The sequence below is a fragment of the Periophthalmus magnuspinnatus genome, chromosome 3 (assembly GCF_009829125.3).
Source record: "Periophthalmus magnuspinnatus isolate fPerMag1 chromosome 3, fPerMag1.2.pri, whole genome shotgun sequence".
NCBI classification, from domain to species: Eukaryota; Metazoa; Chordata; class Actinopteri; order Gobiiformes; family Gobiidae; genus Periophthalmus; species Periophthalmus magnuspinnatus.
In genome coordinates, this window is record NC_047128.1 from 30,383,782 (window position 1) to 30,404,390 (window position 20,609).

General features: G+C 37.1%; 2 protein-coding genes across 2 annotated transcripts; one reads left to right on the forward strand and one right to left on the reverse strand.

Annotated features, from left to right (window-relative positions):
- The first annotated feature begins 4 nt into the window (after nt 1-4).
- adam10a (ADAM metallopeptidase domain 10a) lies at nt 5-12,529 on the forward strand. Its single transcript, XM_033988016.2, has 16 exons — nt 5-223; nt 1,776-1,926; nt 4,944-5,062; nt 5,187-5,345; nt 6,367-6,467; nt 7,388-7,540; nt 7,628-7,720; nt 8,292-8,475; nt 9,889-10,052; nt 10,126-10,303; nt 11,005-11,155; nt 11,282-11,465; nt 11,553-11,664; nt 11,754-11,974; nt 12,053-12,179; nt 12,281-12,529. The coding sequence occupies exons 1-16, from the start codon at nt 172-174 to the stop codon at nt 12,373-12,375; spliced, it is 2,244 nt and encodes a 747-aa protein (XP_033843907.1). The 5' UTR covers nt 5-171; the 3' UTR covers nt 12,376-12,529.
- Nucleotides 12,530-13,830: 1,301 nt separating this feature from the next.
- Nucleotides 13,831-19,553, reverse strand: lipca (lipase, hepatic a). Its single transcript, XM_033988040.2, has 9 exons — nt 19,194-19,553; nt 18,213-18,394; nt 17,775-17,954; nt 17,576-17,693; nt 17,254-17,487; nt 16,858-17,100; nt 16,015-16,129; nt 15,216-15,434; nt 13,831-14,686 (listed from the first exon to the last, which is right to left on the reverse strand). The coding sequence occupies exons 1-9, from the start codon at nt 19,273-19,275 to the stop codon at nt 14,566-14,568; spliced, it is 1,494 nt and encodes a 497-aa protein (XP_033843931.1). The 5' UTR covers nt 19,276-19,553; the 3' UTR covers nt 13,831-14,565.
- Nucleotides 19,554-20,609: the final 1,056 nt, after the last annotated feature.

Below are 20,609 nucleotides of genomic sequence, written 5' to 3' on the forward strand. Positions count from 1 at the left end.
AAAGGCGGAAGGAAGGAGTGTCGTCTGTGTGCCGGTGTTTGTGATGGGAGGCAGTCAGCAAACGAGGAAGGGCGAGTACTAGAGTACTATACCTTTAAGTGTAACAAAACGAAACAAGAAGCAGTCTGTGGTTGTAGCCTAGATAGTTTATTTGACGCATACAGTTCCGATATGACATTTGTTCAACTCCTTTTGATGTTTTGTTGCTTTCACGACATTACAGGTAAGATTACGCTGTCAATGATTATTTAAGGAAAGTGTTCACTGGATCGTCGCTAATCGGATCAAGCAGTTGTGATGAAACTTGCTAGCTAGCGTGCTAATTTTAACGTCCGCTGTAGTCATGGATCTGTGACAGCTTGTGTGACAGTTGTGATTAAAGTGTGTATGAGCAGAGCATTAGTGTAGAAAGTCAAAAGTTTTGTTTGGATATGCACCTTATATCAACATGGCATTAACCTGTTTTAAAAAGATTAGAAAGTTGATCAAGTTTCTGTGAAAACGTGGGTGTTGTGTCTCCCGTGGCTTTATTTGGTTTTGGGTTTAAAATGTAAAAATGAAGTAATTAGCTACATGCCTGGAGTGTGTAGACATAATGTAGGCCCACCCCCGTTTCATTGACATATTGAACAATTATTTAAACATGACAATCTCCCCTTTACACAGACATAAGAACATATAGGATTAGACTTTCACAAATTGTAATTTTTCAAGAAAATGAACAAAGCATTCTAATAAGCCGCTCATTGTTTTATTGCTAACATGTTTCATATTTCACTGTAATTAACCCAAATTCACAAAATGCCTGATTGTCACTTATTGTCACTGCAAAGATTAGTTGTATGTGTAATTAGTACATGAGCACTACAAATAGTGGGATGGTCCGCTTGATATTTGAAAAGCTTGTAGATGTGATTTCATTGTGCTGTTGTTTTCAGATCCAGTTGTATACAGGGAAGTAAAGCCGCTTATTGGCTCTTTCTCTCAGAATTCATGGGCAAGTTGCTACTAGCTTGGTACAGCCTCCCTCTGGGGGAGTTCTGACTCTCAGTCCCACCTCAGTTTGACAATAGTGGAGCTGACTTTTTTTGTTTTTTACATAATAATATCATATGTATGCATCACATTAAGATTATGTAAGTAAGTACTCAAGAACACTACGTTATTTGAATAATGTAATGTGTTCACTATCCCATACTGGGCTGTTTTGTCAGAGTGAGCTCTAGGAGGCACCTGATTCAGATCATGTGGCCCACACTTGTGCTTTAATTCATACACATTTTGTCTTTGTCCAGTGAACAAAAAGAGTAGTGAGGGAACAGGCCAGTGGGATTAACTCTGGAGTCATGTCAGCTCAGTGAATCTGTTCAACATTAGTTTTTCATACCCTAGCTTCTATGAGCCTAGGAATCATAGTCTCATAATGAGCTGCACAATACAATATTACTACATTATAATGAGCAGGTTTTAGTTATGTCATTGTTGAAATTTTCAAATTCAGTACATCATCATGTACCTGTATAACCATTTGCTTTTTCATTTGAATATAATTATAACTTAATATCTACCAACTTTTTGATTCTTTATTTAATCCTTGTTTTTATTTACCTTACGATAATGCATGCCCTTCTGTTTAATTTATCATAGTTTATACTATTATTGTTTGTTTTATGTTGCACCATAATACTCGTGCATGTTAGTAGTTTGCAAATTTTGTTAATTGAAAATGACAATAAAACCTTTTCTGTTTCTGATTTATGTTTTTCTGTTTTTAGGACATTTTGGCAACCCTTTGAACAGTTACATTCGCCATTATGAAGGTCTATCGTATGACACAGAAGTACTTCACAACAGTCACCAAAGGGCAAAACGGGCAGTATCAATGCAAGACCGCATCCTCCAGTTGGATTTCCAAGCCCACGGACGGTCAGTGACAAACATATTATTTATATTGTCTTTTTGAAAATGCTTTGATTGTCCATCAGCCCCAGCATGTTTTCATTAAGTTATTTTAGAACACGGTTGCATTTTAAATAAATGGTCCACATGTGTCATAGATTGTACAACACTAACAGACAAAAGTTTGGACACACCTTCTCATTTTTTATATCTACTATTTACTAAATTTTAGAGACATACAGAAGACATCAAATAATATGATGCAAGATATATACAATTATGTAATAAAGAAATAAAGTTCACTCATTTTAAAAAATATATATTTTATATTCAACTCCTCAAAGGATCCAGTCTCTGCTTTGCAGGCCACACTGCAAACCCTTGGCCTTTTCTCAATGATCTTCTTGATGAGGTCTTCTGGAGTGGTTTTGACTTTACAGCTGTGCCATGTCAGTGTCAGTAAGGGCCAAAAGTTCAAACCAGGGTTCAGAGAAAAGGTTTTTGTTTTTTAATCTAAAACATGTTTGATTTTATTTATTGGTTGCTACAGTCCACGTGTGTTCATTCGCACTTTTGATGCCGTCAGAGGAGTCAGAATCTACAATGGAAATAGTCATGGAAACTAAGAAAGAAAATGCATGGAAAAAGTGTATCCAAATTATTGACTCATTGTGTACATAGCGGACAAAACCCTAATCTGTCTTGCTTAGATATTGCTCATTGAATCATTGAAACTCCGTGAAAATTAGTCTTTGATTGTGATTAATCTTGCAGCCCTATTTTGAACAAGCGGGGTGAATATAGCATGTAGGTAATCTAGAACCTGTGAAAGGGTTTCCTGTGTCTACGCTCTTTCCTGTAACATGCACAGTTTGTGTGGTAAATTTTGCACACAGCATGTCTGGGGTTTTTTTTGTTTTTAAATTATATTAATAACTTAAATTGTCTTGAACACAAAACATTGTTACAAGAGAAGGGAAAAGATTTTGAAAGGTGAAATTGCTGCTTGATTATCCACTCCCATGTTTATATTTTCCATATGTGTAGATTTGGCATGCACAGAAAGATCTTAGCACCACTAAGCATTACTAAACCATAAAAATACAATCTTTTCTTGTCTCGTTTTGGGGGAATGGTCTTGTCCCACTTCCTTAATAGTTACAATAAAAACAATAAAACGCATAAAGAAGAAATATAAGAATGCATTGATGGATGTCTATCCAGTTCAAGCAATTCAACTGTTAAGGGCCCTGTGCTCTAGGTTTGACTGGCCAGTCAAGACCTGGACCTGCCCCCCGATTATTGATGAACCTAATTAACAGGTGGATGTACGAATAAGGTCCGTTCATATCAAAACCAACAATGCAGATTTCTGCATTGCTGGTATCGCTGGTAAACAAGCGAGCAAAGCACTAAACTAAAATCTTAGGTAAAATAAGTTGCTTATTTTATTATGGATGGATAACCATAATCATCACGTTTTTATTTTGGGGACTTAAACAGCCCATAGTACATTAAAGATTAAGATAGCACACAGACACTAGAAGAAAAATCATAATTTTCTGTCTTGGACAGCAGTGAGTCCACAAACGAGAAAAGTATTGTACTGAGCTTAGTGCAAGGTTGGTCAGTGTTCGAATAATGCTGTTCTCAGTGTCTACTAGCCTGCACATGCAAACTTTTCATACTGCTCCATCCTAAGCAGCATCTGCATATTTTTGTCTGTGCATACTGCTCTTTTTATAGTGCCTCCACATGTGAACAGTGTATAGGGGGTACAGTAATATGCAATGGAAAGTTTAATCTTAAATGATGGTGAGTATGTTCCAATTTTGCGGATCAGCATGTTGGCTTGTCCATAGAGAACCACACTGTCTATAAACATCATAAAATGTCACAGGTCAGCAGAAGTGTAATGTCCCAGAAAAAAAATAAAAATCTTAATCTGTTCCACTGGTTCATATGGGGACAGTAGTTTTGTAATTAAGGACTAGACCATCAAGGGTTTTAAAAAATAATTCAGATCTTCTTAAACGTTTGGATATTGCAGGTGAAAGTGTTATTAAAGCACATAACCAACTTTTCCAGCGCCAGTTCTGAAGACTGTATAACTTAACTCCATTGAAAAATAACACAAAAAAAACCTAAATCACTCATTGAATGCTCTGGTCTGTGTGAAAGAGGGTTGGGGTTGGATCAGGCGACATAAGGGATCCAGGGGACTTACATAGGCATTTGTTCTTTTTCATTTTTATCATTTAGTCCAGGAAGAAAATCTCTAGTCTCGCTCTCAGATTAGGGGCCACTAGAGTACATTAGACCCTCTGGGCCACTGTCTTGAATCTTGTTCTCATTGTTTGGCAAACACTCTCATCAGTGGTCAGCTGGAGGTCATTGTTGATGGGTAGTGGACCTTCTACCATCTCCAGAATCATAGAACCTTCCTATAGGGATGTTGAATTGTTGTTGATGCATGTGGTTTGGAGCAGAGTTCAGACTTTGGAGGTAAAAGTTTGATCATTTTGTTGTGTTAAAGAGCTCTGCTGAAAATAAACAATACAGACTTAAATTAAAGTAATATTGAAAGCAATTCTTAATTATTTTTAATGAGAGAAAATAACATCAAATACAAAATTGTGATCAATCAATATAATACATTTTTGTAATATTGTTCAGCTCTAACATCTTGTCTCCTTGAGTCTCCTCCATGTTGCATATTTTAAGTGAACTTTGCTAACAACTGAATGGCTGTACTGTACTCCCAGATAACCTTCTGTGTAGTCATGTCATGTGGGGAGCCTCACACCAGATATTACATCATGTGATGAAGAATTTGATTTCCTTTTCACCCAAACTCCTGTTACTTTGGTGAAAAGTTACATAATATAATGCTTACTCAAAAAAGAAACATTTAATCAGTATTAGAAGAGTAACTAACTTGTTTTAATCATTTGTAACAAGCTGCCAAAAGGGAAAAAGACCTGCAGTTCCATTTAATTAAAAGTAATTTTTTGCAATACCTTTATGTTGTCTTGTTTTAATAGGCAATTTAACCTGCGAATGAAAAGGGATACAAATCTATTTCATCCAGATCTTAAAGTTGAAGTTTCTGGAGTAGAGGTACCAGTCGATACCTCACACATCTACAGTGGACACCTATTTGGTAAGTCTAACTTTGTCTACACAATTGGCAGAATGATATGTTTTTGTTATTTACTGATGTATGTCTACTCCCCTATAGGAGGAGGCACTGTTTTGCTTTTATTTATAAAGTCTCTGTGTTTCAGGTGAAAGGGATACATTGAGCCATGGGTCAGTGGTTAATGGCCGATTTGAAGGCTTCATTAGAACCCACCAAGGAACATATTATGTTGAACCAGCAGAGCGATATTTAAAAAACACCAATGTAAACTTTCACTCTGTCATCTATCATGAAGATGACATTGGTGAGTATGAATATCTTTAACCTGCGCCATAAAGATGCTGTTTTGGTATCAATAGTACTTTTATAAATCCAGAAATAAATGTATTTATTTCCTCCCCGCCCTCTTCCTTTGTCCTTTCCGCTATCTATATCTAGTCTCATTTGAATGAGATGGAATATAAAAACAGAACAGAGAATGCCTACTCTGTAAAATCAATACAAGCGTATAGATATGTGTTTGGACATCTTTCAAGGCAATTTTTACTGACAAATGCAACAATGCGTTTTTCTCCACAGCACTATTTTGCACAACAGTTTGGCATAAAAAAATACTTAAAAATCTAATTTAGGAGTTGCCATCATACACAGAAAATTATACTAACCATTTAGTCTAATGAGTGTAACCACAGTTTTTTACCCATGGTTTAAAGGAATTTGCTTTAACACATTGCTTTCTGTCATTATGCTGTAAACTAAGTGCATCTGTAGAATTCCTTTACACTGAACCAAGCCATGAACAGTGTGTTATTTCAGGGTGTGGTTGCTGTTGAACAGGACTTTTTACAAATTTCAATACACAGAGACCCAAGTTTAGGATATGTAACAAAACCAACACAGGGACACACCAAAATTGTAACTAAACCCGTAACTAAACCCGTAACTAAACCCGTAACTAAACCCGTAACTAAACCCGTAACTAAACCCGTAACTAAACCCGTAACTAAACCCGTAACTACACTCGTAACTACACCAGGGCTTCACCAGGGCTCAAAACAGGACAAGCGTGAATTCACTCTTAGCTACAACACCAAATTGCTTGAAGGTCCCTGAAAATGTACATAAACATGTTTCTAAAATGTTATAACTTCAACAATATTGGTGTAAATTACTGTGGTATTTAAAGTGATTTTTGCCTTTTCATATATACCGGTAGTATGAATAAGTTAATAAGATATCATTTGTAAAGAAGACTAATATAATTAGGAGTGTTTTAATTGAGTCACACTTAATGGGGGACTCTCTGTCTGTGTCATATTTGACAGATTATCCACATAAGTACAGCTCAGAGGGCGGTTGTGCGGACAACTCTGTGTTTGAGAGGATGAAGAAGTATCAGGCATCGGCTATAGAGGACCCAGTCAAAGTATGTGCATCATTGCAACTAGACCTGTCACAATAACACATTTTAAAGTGCGATATATTGTAGAAAGAAATATAGATGATAAATGATAATATTGAAACTAATCTATGCAACTTACACAATAACACTAAAGTAGAATTATCCCCAAAAATGATTGTAAATGTACAATATGGTTTAAAACACGAACTAGAATTAATACATTGAAGAATTAAGCACTTTAGTAGGTAGTTTGTTTTTATAATGAGTCATAGAAGTTATTAATTCAACCCTCTACAGCTCAAATCTATGGAAGAAAGTAACAAAAAATTCCCCAAAGAAAAAGCTTCCAGGAAAAATATTAACCCCCCAAAATAAGTTTTCCATCTAACATACACTGCCTGGGGTTAAGGTCTGGACTCTGTGGCGGCCAATCCATGAGTGAAAATGATATCTCATGAACCACTCTTTCACAATTAGAGCCCGATGAAATTGAGCATTGTCATTTTGGAATATGCCCGTGCTATCAGGGAAGAAAAAATCCATTGATGGAATAACTTGGTCATTCCAAATATTCAGGCAGTCAGCTGACCTCATTCTTTGAGCACAGACTGTTGTTGAACCTGCAGTAATTATCCAATAGGAGGCTTGTACCTATTTGCTTAGTTAAGTCTAGGTGGCAACTTTAATTTTTTTGGCCAGGCAGTGTATATTGAACGCTAAGTCGATATAGTAATTATTGTGACAACGCAATAACCCCTTATTCAGTGTCGGTGCTCACTGCCTTTGATAAAATTTATATTGGCATACAAAATCATCTTTCTAATTTTCATAAACTCAATATTTTTAGCTGGAAACACTTTGGCCACCTTGGTTGTCATTTATTGTGGGCACTGTCAGTTTATGTGTCACTAACTTTTGATGGCTGATTTACTTGTTTTTGACAGAATGAAAACTCCGTAACAGAAAGTGACTATGGCCCTGTCATTTTGAGAACAAAGAGGGCAACTGGACAAGTCAAAAATACCTGCCAGCTCTTTATCCAAACGGATCACTTGTTCTTCAAATACTATGGCTCAAGAGAGGCTGTGATTGCTCAGGTCACATACAATAGCATACTTATACTAGGCTGTAGATACGAGTATAAATATGAAAAGAAAATTTTATTTATACTTTTTCTTCCACAGATCTCCAGCCATGTCAAAGCTATTGATTCAATTTATCAGGCCACAGACTTCATGGGCATTAGAAACATTAGCTTCATGGTTAAAAGGATTAGGGTGAGTATAATGTCAGCAGTTGTTTAAAACCACTTTTGTAAGGCTGTCTTAACATTGCAGTGTATGTCAGACTCTTGGTGATTACCATATTTATGTCAGACATTGCCATGTTTACTTTATATAATAATAACTCTGTGGCACAGGAAAGATATTTATCAAAGTATTTAGAAAGCCTCCTATAGTGGCGGGTGCACGTTATCCCTATCTGCCATATTGCTTTCTGATAACACCGGAGGATTAGAGAACATTGGGCTTAACAACATTGCAAATTTGCACTGTCATGTTTCATATTCAAATGATATGCAATGGTTTACTGCTACAGCTACAATCCTGAGACCCTATTCTCCTTCTTTATAATATGTGGTGCACTGCAGATACAGTGTAGAGGTTTTGTCTCATTATGGTACTGTTTTGGATCATAAATTGTGTCTCAGTGTGGGGTATAGGGAAATTTAAGGAGTACTTAAGTGCAAAGCTGTTTGGGAATTTCACTTTCTTAATGAATGTTACTTATTGTAATTCGCAATAAAAAAAAAAATTATGTATTTTGCTTTTCTTTTGTGGTTTTCAGATAAATACTACGGATGATGAAAGAGATAAAACTAACCCCTTCCGCTTTGCTAACATTGGAGTGGAGAAGTTTTTGGAGCTTAACTCGGAGCAGAACCATGATGACTACTGTTTGGCATATGTCTTCACGGACAGAGACTTCGATGACGGAGTGCTTGGTCTCGCTTGGGTGGGCGCCCCCTCAGGTTAGGATACAATTTGAAATATATATATATATATATACATATACATACAATATACCGGTGTGTATATATATACACATAACCAGTCAAAAGTTTGGACACATTTTTCATTTATGTTTCTTTTTTATTTACATGATTATTTACATTGTAGATTCTCATCAAAACTATGAATGTACACATATGGAATGTAGCAAACAAAAAAATCAACTTAAAATAATTCAAAACATATTTTAGATTAACTTTTACCTTTTGCTTTGATCACTGGTTTGCACTTTTGGCATTTCTTGATCCTGACATGGCACAGCTCTGAAGTGAAAATCTTTTCAGGAGACTTCATCATAAAGATCGTTGAGAGAAGGCTAAGAGTTTGCAGCGCTGTCGACAATGCGTTGCATTGTTTTGAGGATTTGAATATAAAATGAGTTTATTCAACTTTCTTTCTTACTACATTATTCTATACATCTTGCATCATATAATTGATGTCTTTCACATGTATGTAACATGTAGAAAGTAGTAAACATACAGAAAAAAACACTGAATGAGGAGGTGTGTCCAAACTTTTGAGTGTTAAATTGAAATACATAAAGACTTCAGTTCCTGAAAGAATGCAGTTCATTGTTGTATGGTGCTCTGTCTCAGGTTTCTAAATCTGGGTGTTGTCTCCTAATCTTTGTTTGTAGGTTACTAACAATACCTGTGCCATTGGCTCTGATTAGAACTAGCCAGCTACCAGCTACAGTTAACGTGACCATTTCTGGTGTAATGCATTGTCTATGAGGTTTTTGCCAAGTCGTGCTAAAATCAATAAATCCTGACAGATCAAGCAGTGGACAGGGAGCTGTGGGTGGATGTCACTAAATACGTATTAAACTCTTTACAAATGTGAGGAAAACTCCACTTCTGCTTTTAGAAAGGTACATCTTTATCTCAATGCTAATGCTAACTTCTATTAGAATGTAACATGACAACAAAATTAAATTTGTTGTAAGGACGACCCCATTATTTTTAGCTGTAGATTATTTCAGTCAGTGGTGTTATTTAAATATTTATTAGGCTCTGGAACTGGCATTAGCAGTGACACAGAAAGATGTACCTTTTCTACAAGCAAATGTGTCCTCTGGTGGAGTTTTACTCGCATTTGTGTTTAACATATTGTCAGTGACATCCACCAGCATCTCCCTGTTGACTGGCTGATGTTTCAGAATTTATTGATTTTTACCTCGACTCGAAAAAAAACTTGTATACATTACACCAGAAATGGTCGCACTGACTGTCTCTCTGATTGTACTTAATTGGCTCTAGCTGACTATTTCCAGACAGTATGTGCCAGTATTTTCAATTTACTAGTACTGTCACTTTACTGCCACTTTTTATATTTGCATTACCTTAATAATGGTATATATTCTCATCCCACAGGCAGTTCAGGGGGTATCTGTGAGAAAAGCAGGATGTACTCTGATGGGAAAAGGAAGTCTCTGAACACCGGTATTATCACTGTGCAGAACTACGCTTCCCATGTTCCTCCCAAAGTGTCTCACATTACTTTTGCTCATGAAGTTGGACACAACTTTGGATCACCTGTACGTTAACAAAACATCTTTGACTTTTGTCCTTATGTTTACCTCACTAGTCCCTATGCTCATATTTTTACAGCATGATTCTGGAATAGAATGTACCCCTGGAGAGCTGCAGAATGAGAAGGAGCGGGGCAACTACATCATGTATGCTAGGGCCACATCTGGGGACAAGCTTAACAATAACAAGTTCTCCATCTGTAGCATCCGCAATATCAGCGCAGTTCTGCTGAAGAAGAAGGATGACTGCTTTGTTGGTAAATGGACATTATTATATTTTCATGTAATGTTCACAAGATGTATCACATTCATCCAAAACTCCAACTCTGAGCTCTGACCACTGTTCCTGAATGTGGTGTGTGAGTGATTGGTGGTGGTTGAAAAGGTTCTAGAGCAACTTTAACACTCTAAAAAAGTGCTTTTGAAGTCTAATGATGATTATTGACCTGTGGAAATAATGTTGATCATTGTTAAAGGAACTGTATGTAGTCTGCGCTAAAGGACTACAATCACAAACAAACCTGGGTGTTAACCTAGAGAGAGGACACATGCACATTTTCCTCATTCTCCGTATATATGGATAGCATATATTACAGCAGCAGAGGCACTGATGATTCATAATTGGCTGCTGGTGCTGGGGTTTAAGTAGTGCGGATTCAGATCAGAGAGAGTTCTTTAGATTTAAACAAACTAGATTTCATCATTGAAACTGGGAACCCAAATGGGAGACCCATGCAATCAGAAAGCAGAATGAGCCTCACATAATTGTCTTGTGTCCAAAACACCAAATTATACCATAAATAAATGGGATATCAAGTCCATTGTTTTGTTATTACGAATAAATCAGAATTAAAAGCTATATTTGATTTGAACATGCGTAAAATCAAAATCTCACATACAGCTCCTTCAAGCATTGTTTTCCAAAGTGGTGGTTTCAGTGTATTTTTTTTGTTTATAGTTTCTGGTCAACCAATCTGTGGAAACGGACTTGTAGAGGATGGAGAAGAATGTGACTGTGGCTACAGCGACCAGTGTAATGACATTTGCTGTCATAGTGCAAATGAGGAAGAGGGTAAACGCTGCAAATTGCAAGAAGGAAAAGTCTGCAGGTAGGATCCCTTTAATTCCTTTGATTTTATGTTATAGTTGAATGCTAGATCTGATCAAAATATATTGTTTATTGTTTTGTTCTTATGCTGTTTGTATTATGAGTAATGGTGGATGTTATTTTATAGTCCCAGTCAAGGCCCATGTTGCACTGAACAATGTACATACAAAGACACAAGTGCCAGATGTAGGCAGGAGTCTGAATGTGCACAAGAGGGAATGTGCAATGGAGCCACAGCTCTGTGCCCTACCTCAAAACCAAAGGAAAACTTCACCTCATGCAATTCAGAAACCCAAGTCTGCCTCAATGGAGTAAGAACTGGTTATTCCACATTGCCATCAGAGGTCACAGCTTGTGAGCTAAACAACACTGATGTTGATTCCTTTTGCTTATATCAGGTCTGTTCAGGCTCTATTTGCAAAAAGTACGGCCTGGAGATGTGCACTTGTGCCATCCAAGACGGCAAGGATGAAGCTGAGGAACTTTGCCATGTTTGCTGCATGGAGAAATGTAAAACATCACAATACACAGCATTATTGAGAAAACATTCCTGTTATATTTCAGCACTTGCAATTATGCCTTCCTCTCTCTGTCCTCAGCAACCCCGAGCACCTGTGACAGTACAGGCTCAGACAGATGGGCCAAGTTTTTCAACAAAAGTACCAAAACGTTGCAGCCTGGCTCTCCCTGCAACGATTATAAGGGCTATTGTGATGTCTTCATGAGATGTCGTCTAGTCGATGCAGACGGACCGTTGGCAAGGCTCAAGAAAGCAATCTTCAATGCACAACTCTATGAGAATATTGCAGAGTGGATTGTGGTGAGTGACATGCCAAAGAGTATAACAGATTTTACTGTGCTGATTATAATAATAAACCTTTTATGTTGGGCCCTCTAGGATCACTGGTGGGCAGTCCTGTTGATGGGTATTGCTCTCATAATGCTTATGGCTGGCTTCATCAAAATATGCAGTGTGCACACACCCAGCAGTAACCCAAAGTTGCCCCCACCAAAGCCTTTGCCAGGTATGTTTAATAACTTATTATTGGTTGTCCATGGACACTAGTCTATTGTCTCCACATTCATATTGAATGTGTTAAATTACTTGTGATCTCTCTGCCTTTAGGTACATTAAAAAGAAGGCGGCAACAGCAGCAGCAGCAAGGCCAGCGCCCTCATCATTACAGAGAGAATTATCAAATGGGACAGATGAGACGCTGAGGTGCTTCTCTGCTCATTGCCTTGGATTTTCTATGTGCCTACAATGAGAGCACTTCTCTCCAAAGATTTTTGTAAAAATTCAAAGACCTTTTTTGGACAAAGCCTGCCTGTTCCTGGAGACAGAACAGGGGTTCATACAGCTTTTATAGAGAAACACTTTTACAGGAGGAGAGATGATGTGCAGATGCAAAGTTTATCATTACTTTGTGCTCTTAATTTTTTTCATGAATTAGTTTTATCAAATGGAGGTGAAAGAGAGGAAAATCTTTGCTTCGCATATGCCTTCTCTCTTGTACCTCTTGCACGATCAGCACCAATGTTGGATTAGAAGTCAGTAACCCACTAAGACATTTACTTTAAGGACTACTTTTTGCCAAGATAATTATATTTTTAAATTTCTGTTTTCAATCCTAACCTTTCTCAGGACTTACAATGCCCTTACAGACACAGGACTGCATGCACATTTCAGGTTCCTCTAGAGTCACTTATCAATGCTCGTTGAACATGTGTGTAGACGCTAGGCTTATTATGAGTGCATGTTCACAAAGGCATTGTGCGTCTACAGGAGGAGCAGCTCTGTTTACACATAACATTCATTGCTTCATTGCCAGCTGAGGAAGAAATGAGTTTGGCTTAACAATTGAATGAGAGCATTTTACAGAATATTTATGAACAGTATTGCCTTTTTCTGGAATGAAAATCTTTTAAAGTTAAACAACCAAAAGCAAGGTTTCAAAATTTACTGTGAGGCAATTGGCTGAGCTCACAGGAAAAAATAGGATTTTTTTTTTAATTATTATTATTATTATTTTATTTTGTTTTGTTAGTTCACTTGAGTGAGTCTTACTTGTATTGCTTTTTCTGCTGTTCTAAAAAGTTGTTTGTGTGCGTCATTCAAATTATATTTAATACTATTATTGTGTGCTGTTGGTGTACCACTTCAATACCCTAGCCATTGAACACTGGACTTTTGTGCTGGTATGTCTGGATGCTGTGTTAAATTAAATTGTTTTAAAGGTGCCTACCGAAAGCCGTGTGAGTGGACAGTTACATTGATGCCAGGCAACTTTTGCTTAAGATTGTTAATGACAATGATAATGTTAACTAACAGTGGCTGATTTGATTTTTATCTCTTTTGCAAATTATGGGGAGAGGGAGTGTGATTTTATTTTGGAGGGTTTGAAGGAATAAGCAAGTGGGCTTCTGTAGTTTCTCCAACTCTGTTCTTTGCACATGTGTTACATATTCTATGCAGACAGCTCAATGGTGTATTTGAGCCTCAGAGACATGAGAAATCTGTACAACCGTTTTATATTCTTACTGTCCTTCAGCTTGTCTTTTTGGTGCTACCTTTGCTTTGATTCAGGGTTTCGAATCGATTGGATATTTTGCCAAGTCTTTGCTTGCCCTGTCTTTACTTGCCTTGGCGTTATATTCGAAATTTAGTGATTTAGAGTTGGGACAATGTCTTGGTTGTGTGTTGCAAATTGCACTGAGAACAAAGTTAATACAAATGTCCATAAATAACTTGGGTCTTTTAATTATTGTCTTTATTGTTTTCATTTTCCACGTCTGTGTAGATACTTTATGATTATTTGTTCTTTACTGTCTGCTTATACTAATTCCTCATGTTTTGAGGATCCGTCACATTTTTCTTTGAATTACTTGAATGAACAAATAAACCAAATTTGTACCAACAATATTTATGGTTGTACAAAACTCTAGCTTTATCCTGCCCACAGTTTTGCCCCGTGTATACAGTTTTTATATAAATTCAAAAGGACTTTATTGAAAAGCCTGTCAGAAAAGCGAACTCTAAAACGGCCCATTTAATTTTTCATGTTATTAACACCATAGATATATTAGATATATGATTACTGTGACTGTGATGACACTGTTTCTAAGTAGGGAACATTGAGCTAATTTAAAGGAAAATAAACAAACATAAGTCTGCGGTCATTGGACGTTGTGTCTGACCGTGACGTCATGTTCAGACCAGGCACGCGCTGCTTTGAACACGCTGCAAACTAAAATCATATAAAAGGAACAATCACGAAATATACAATAATTTTACATTTACAGTAACAGTTTAACAATAAAAAGTATTTTAATATTAATGGAATACAACATCGATAACAATTGCCTTTTAATTGCACATTCACTGAATCCAGCCTTTTGGCGACCGAAAAATCAAAAATTGCGGTGCTTTTTCCGGCGCTCTTTGACCGTTTCTTCTTTGCAGCGCACAAACACCTTGTCCTGGGACACTTCCACGTGCTGCCCATCATCGGTCAAGGCACAAAAAGTTGTTCTGCAAGAAATAAGAGCTCGTGAGCGTCGTGCAGGACTAAAGACAAGCCACTAGAGGTCAGTCGATTTCTATTTTATTGTGTAAAGCGAGATGGATGGATTTTATTTACCCCTTCAGGTTCATTTATGTTCTACTAGTATTTTTAAGCCACGTTTTAATTTGTGTAGGATAATCATTTGCAGACAAGGGGAATCTAGTAAGGTCAGTAAAAGAAATTACCCCAGTTAAATCCAGCACACTCTACAAAATGTGTTGTAGAAACTTGGTTATGTTCCACAACACCACTATCCCAAAGATCATCCATTAGCCAACATACACACACCTCAAGTAGGATACTATTACAGCTGCTACTTGCCTTGTTACTTGGCTTGCAGCTTACTAATACATGGCATTTAATTTACTGTTAGGATGGGTTGCCAATTAGATAATGACTTTTCCATCTACTACCTTCACAACTCAAGAAAAATATTTACGAATCCCAATTTCTTCTTTGTGTCTTTCTCTCTTCGTGTTTAAAAGTGAAATGTACCTGTCTTGTGTCTCCCCAGCTTTGACACTAATCCTCCCTATTGTGAGCATGGGTTTGCTTCCCTTCCCGCCCCAGGGAATGATGGTCTGCACACGGTTCCACATGTTCTTCCAGAGAGCAGGACCCTCCCAGTGAACCTTTAGAAGCATCAGATCTCCCAAGTCTTTGTCCAGGGTGATCAGAAAGGTAAATGTCCTGTTGCCTGAAATGTCTTCAGTGCTGCAAAACATAAAAGTAACTGTTATCCATTGTGGTTTGCATTCAACTTCACTTCATAGTGTTCACACAATCTATTTTTATTCTAAATGGGAATACCAAGAGACCCCTTTATGCTACATGTGTCTAAATAATTTATCTGGCCATCTTTGATATTTTATAGTTTCCCTTTATGTAGTAGCTCCACATGTTTCACACGGGTCAGTTGTTTCCCTCTCTTTGATAACACGGATGAAAGCACAGCTGTGTTTTGTAAGAGATGCAGTGCTAATCTTACACTATTTTTCTTACTGCGATTGTGATTAGATTATTTTTTTTATAGTGTTAAATTGGAGATTCACTTCACATTCAGGAGCGTTCTTTTTAAAATATGTAAAATATGAAATTTGTAAAATATGAGCGGTAACCTAATGCAAGAATCACATGTATTTCAGAACATGTTTGAATAATATTATACATATAAGAACAGGATATTTTCACGTTTTCAAGAAATATTTTACTACTAAGTGCAGCCTTTGTGATTTGATCATTGTGATCAGAGAAATTGCAATTAATTTGGCCTTTTTTTGAGACAGCTACTTACAATGTAATAGAGATGTCTCCACTCTCCTCTTTGGTTCCAGTAAGAGAAATGACAAGAGAAGGCTCCATTTTGTCCATTTGGTTTATGAACTGGACCCTGAACTGATAATGGAAGACTGCACAGCCAGAAAGAAAACAGGAACATCAAACATTCACAAGAGGTCATGATTTGTGAGCACACTTTTTAAATGATTATATTACAGCAGAAAGGACATATAGGTTAGACTACTGATTTCACTAAAGCCGCAGATGTGAGATACGTGGAGGTAATTCCATAACTGTTCCTAACTTACGGAAAACCTGTGCCAAAGCTTATCTTATTTACACAATAGTTATTATTTGACTAATAAATATGACAACACTCTGATTTTGTGAAACCATGTTTAAACAGTCAGAAACATGTTTTTTTCTTGTGTCCCTGTATTTTGCATGGAATTTTGTGTATTGATCAGCTACATGGAGGGATTCCTCTTTAGAGGACAACACTACACCTGTAATTTAATACTAAAAACATCTTCAACATTACTTCCTCAAAAAGTATAAGAATTGTTTGATTATTTTTTTGTTCTACTCGGTTTAAATTTGAGCTTATTGCAAACCCAAGCATTGGTTTATGGGGTGGACAACTAAATTATTATGTACCCTATTAAAAACTAGTAATAACTCTAGATATGGTGTGTAAAAATGATTTACCATTTTTGTATGTAACTGGTCCCACTGTCATTTTTTGTTTTTGATGTATTTTACCTTGATTATCAGTGAGTTTAATCTAATAATAGATCTAATAAGAGATATAAATAATAGTGTTTGGACTATGTGGTTTTGAGTATATGCAGTGTCGTACGTTTGTAAGGCATCCGAGAGCGTGTCTTGAGGTACAGCTTCTTGCTGGTGCCAGTTCGAACTCTCTTGATGTTGTAGCCCAGAGTGTTGCAGCGGTTCTTACGGCAGTCCAAACACACGCCTTTGTCAAATGCACTGTTGTCGCTGCACCTGTAGGCCATGCTCTGCTTATCCTTATTCAACACAGAGTCTATGAACAGATGCACTGATCTCTCATGAGCACATTTCATTGTCTGCTGGAAACCTGAGAAATAAAAATCATTTTATATCATTACATCCTGGGAATGCTTTTATATTATTTTTACCACTAAAGTACACTTTGTCTAGTTACACCTAAGTATCATAATTTTACCGTGATGGTACCATTACTAAACAATTGAGTTTATCATTGTCATACCATGTAAGCCATACTCAGAGATGTGTTCATAGATGTTGTGCAGGTCACATCCCGGCTGGAAGTCCCCTCCATTTGGATAAAAATCAAAATGTGCCACTGCTTGTTTGATCCCGACACTGAGACCCATTCGCTCACGAGTAAAAGTGTGAATAGCGTCCACAAACTCGGCATCATCTGGAGACAGTCTGTCTGTTGGGGACATACCTTCGAAAAGGGGGCCAGCTGGATCCAGTCCTGGAGAGATTTATAATAATTAATAATTTAGTAAAGACAGCTGTTTTAATTGTATTGAAATTATGTATTAAGGACATACAGTACGAACCTGTTATTCTCCCAATCTTTTCAGAAGGATCCATATAACTCCCTGCAAATCCAGAGATGTGGGCTCCAAGACTATAGCCAATCAAATGAGCCTTTTTGGCAGGAAACTGGTAAGAATTCTGTAAAGAAACATATTTATTATATTATTGTACAATGTCTTGTTTTTGTCACCAACATTAAATTGAGACATGCCATCCAACCTTGAGTGACATAAGAAAGTAAACTATATCCTTTCCTATAGTGCGGGTGCTCTGGACTGCGATGGGGTAGTGCTGATGAGCCAGTGTCAGCCAGTCGGTAATCACCACATTCACATCTCTGACATAACTTTTCATTGCTTTAGCCAGTCTCAGAACCCAGCTCTCCATCATACCGTCAACCTAAAGGGAAAATATGACAATTGTTTGAGGAATCACATTGATAAAAAATATGTTTTTACTATTATTCAATATTTAATAAAGTGCATTTATTATAAATTATGTATCCAAACTTTTGTATGAAGTTGCAGTTTAAGTCTACATTGCATGATTTGCATGTGAATGTGAGCCAGCTGCAGATGTGGTACATTTTGGCTAATGCCTGTGTTTTGTGTTCCCTGGTCAGACGCAGTGAAGTGGAAGAGCTGAGAGGTGACCTACCGACCACCCGTGAGTGATGATGATGAGGGGATTACTGCTGTTGAAGCCACAGGAGGTCAGAGTGTGCAGCTGGGCCAGCTCCAGGGTGCAGGTGTCCTCACCTTGGAGAAAGAGCCTGAATACAGCACTGGGGATGTATGGCTCTCTGAAGCTGAGGACCTCACTCCGAGTCACATCGCTCACTGAGCACACAGATGAATACTCCATGGTAAGGATACTTATAGAAGTTACATTGTGGCATTGAGATTGACTGGTTATAGCCCAGTGTCTACAGCTACCTGTTTATTGTTATCAACAATGGCTGCAGTTACATGCCCACACCAAAATCTGATTTCTTTCTGAACATGTTCTCTCAGATTACTCACATTAGATTTGGCAGTTTGCATGTCAATTTAATAATGTGACAACTGCAGAAATCTGACAATAATCAGGTTGTTGTGTGCATGTAAACATTGTAATTGTTCAAATACATTTCAATGTCACACATCTGCCATTTTCTGGTCAAATAATTGAACATTTGTATTTTGTTTTATCTTGTTTTACAATCCTTTTTCATTTTCAGTCTTCTAGTATTTTTTTTTTTTTTTTTTTTCTATCAGTTTCTGTCTGCATGGGGACAGACTGGGATTGACATGGTTGTTGACCCTCCTCTTGATGGGCCAAAAAGTCCAAATAGTACAATTAGTTTTTTTCTGGAGACTTTTGCTGTCATGAATTTGATTCATGAATTATGTTTCTATATAGGTTTAGTGTGTGATAGATTAGTCTTTATGATATTTCAATTGATAAAATTAGTGAATAGTTTGAACATTTTGACCAAAGCACAGGTTATAATTACGTAATTTCTTTGTTTGAACATCTTTGCAAGATGATTCAACATATCGTCAGAAAATTAAAGTCACTGGCTTTTTGACACAGTTTTTGTTAGAAAGTACCATAACAGTTATAGTGTTAATGTAAGTTAATCAGAGTTAGACTCACCTACTCTGTGTCCTTTGTGTTTCTTGCCTTCAAGACTTTGCAGAGTGAGCAGCAGACAGACTAGGATTGTGGAGACAGACATTATAATTTTCCTTCAACCTCAGAGATAGGAAAAAAGTACACAACACAGAGCCCAGGTTCAAAACAGCAGAAGTGCTGTGATTCGCCACTAGTGTGTGGTACAGTTTATTACTATCTTCAGGCTGAAAATTACTATGGTTTAATGTTCAGAAAAAGGCATGAGAGCAGCGTAGATTCTCTGATAAGGAGCACTGAGTGCAGTTCTGATTGGTCGGGAATGAGCTGTGTGTTCACAGATTGGGAAAGAGCACAGCTATCAATGGGGAGGATTTCACATTTGACTCTTGTTTAACATTCCCTCTTCTATCATTAGCCCGAAGGCTGTGGAAATCTCCCAGTGGTATGTTATTATGTTATAAGCACATATGTAGCACATGTTTTCGCAATGAAGTTTTTCTTCATGGCGAAAACAGTTTACTGATACTATAGTTACATAACTGTGAATTTATGTCCTCCTGATGGCTCCTTTGGCTGTTTTGTAAAATACAATTAGTCCTAGCACTTAAGTTGAATATGTAGTAGTATTGTTTACAGTATTTTTCCATTATTAAGACACTTTGGTCATCTTTATCATTGGCATTTTATAATTTAAAATAATGTAGCCTGTATTTTTGGAAAACAAGTAAATGTTGTTAAGTACTCATTTCAGTGGCTAAAAACACTACTGTTGGCATGGGGTGCCTAGATTGGAGCGATAGTGTAATTCAGTCTGAAAATCATAGCTTTAGCTATTAACAAGACATGCTGTTTTGCGTTCAGTATAAACGTGATTGTGTCCCAGTTCTACACGTGATTCAGCGTATGGAAACACCTAACAGTACTTATATTGTATGTGTGTTTTCATGTTATTGATTTCCTGCCAGCTGGGTATGCTGTGACTGCTCTTATCTGTTTGTACTGCTCCGGTTCATAAAGTTGTATTCGACATCAGCCGAGATATGACCGTTTTCAACAATCAGTTTATTTCATTAGTTTATTCATTGGTGTCTGTATCCAGAATCTTCCCATGTCTTCATGTTTGTCTGAAACTGTGCCTTTTTGCACACATTTTTGGTTTTCAAAACACTGGTATGACAAAAAATTGGCATATTATTTTCCACATATTTGGGCCCTCCACGGATTAACTGTGCAAAGTGAATGCACAGAGGAGAAGACATAAAACCCACTGAAGTGAAATGAAATGTTGATACAGTCTGCTGAAAATTACATAAGCATTGACTCATTTTTCACTGTGATCACCCTCTACATTAGAGACAACTGACATGAGTGTCATAATCATGTTTTAATGCTCTTGCAATGCTTACATTTTACCTTAAAGCTAATTTTTTACTACAT

What these genes read in the sequence shown, in the direction of transcription:
- adam10a (XM_033988016.2), top strand. Translation starts at nt 172, where the DNA reads ATGACATTTGTTCAACTCCTTTTGATGTTTTGTTGCTTTCACGACATT. An exon ending in CTATAGAGGACCCAGTCAAA is followed by an intron (nt 6,468 to 7,387) that starts GTATGTGCATCA and finishes TGTTTTTGACAG; the next exon opens with AATGAAAACTCCGTAACAGA. An exon ending in ATATTGCAGAGTGGATTGTG is followed by an intron (nt 11,975 to 12,052) that starts GTGAGTGACATG and finishes TGGGCCCTCTAG; the next exon opens with GATCACTGGTGGGCAGTCCT.
- lipca (XM_033988040.2), bottom strand. Translation starts at nt 19,275, where the DNA reads ATGTCTGTCTCCACAATCCTAGTCTGTCTGCTGCTCACTCTGCAAAGT. An exon ending in CTCTCGGATGCCTTACAAAC is followed by an intron (nt 16,130 to 16,857) that starts GTACGACACTGC and finishes CTGGCTGTGCAG; the next exon opens with TCTTCCATTATCAGTTCAGG. An exon ending in GCTGGGGAGACACAAGACAG is followed by an intron (nt 14,687 to 15,215) that starts GTACATTTCACT and finishes TATTTCTTGCAG; the next exon opens with AACAACTTTTTGTGCCTTGA.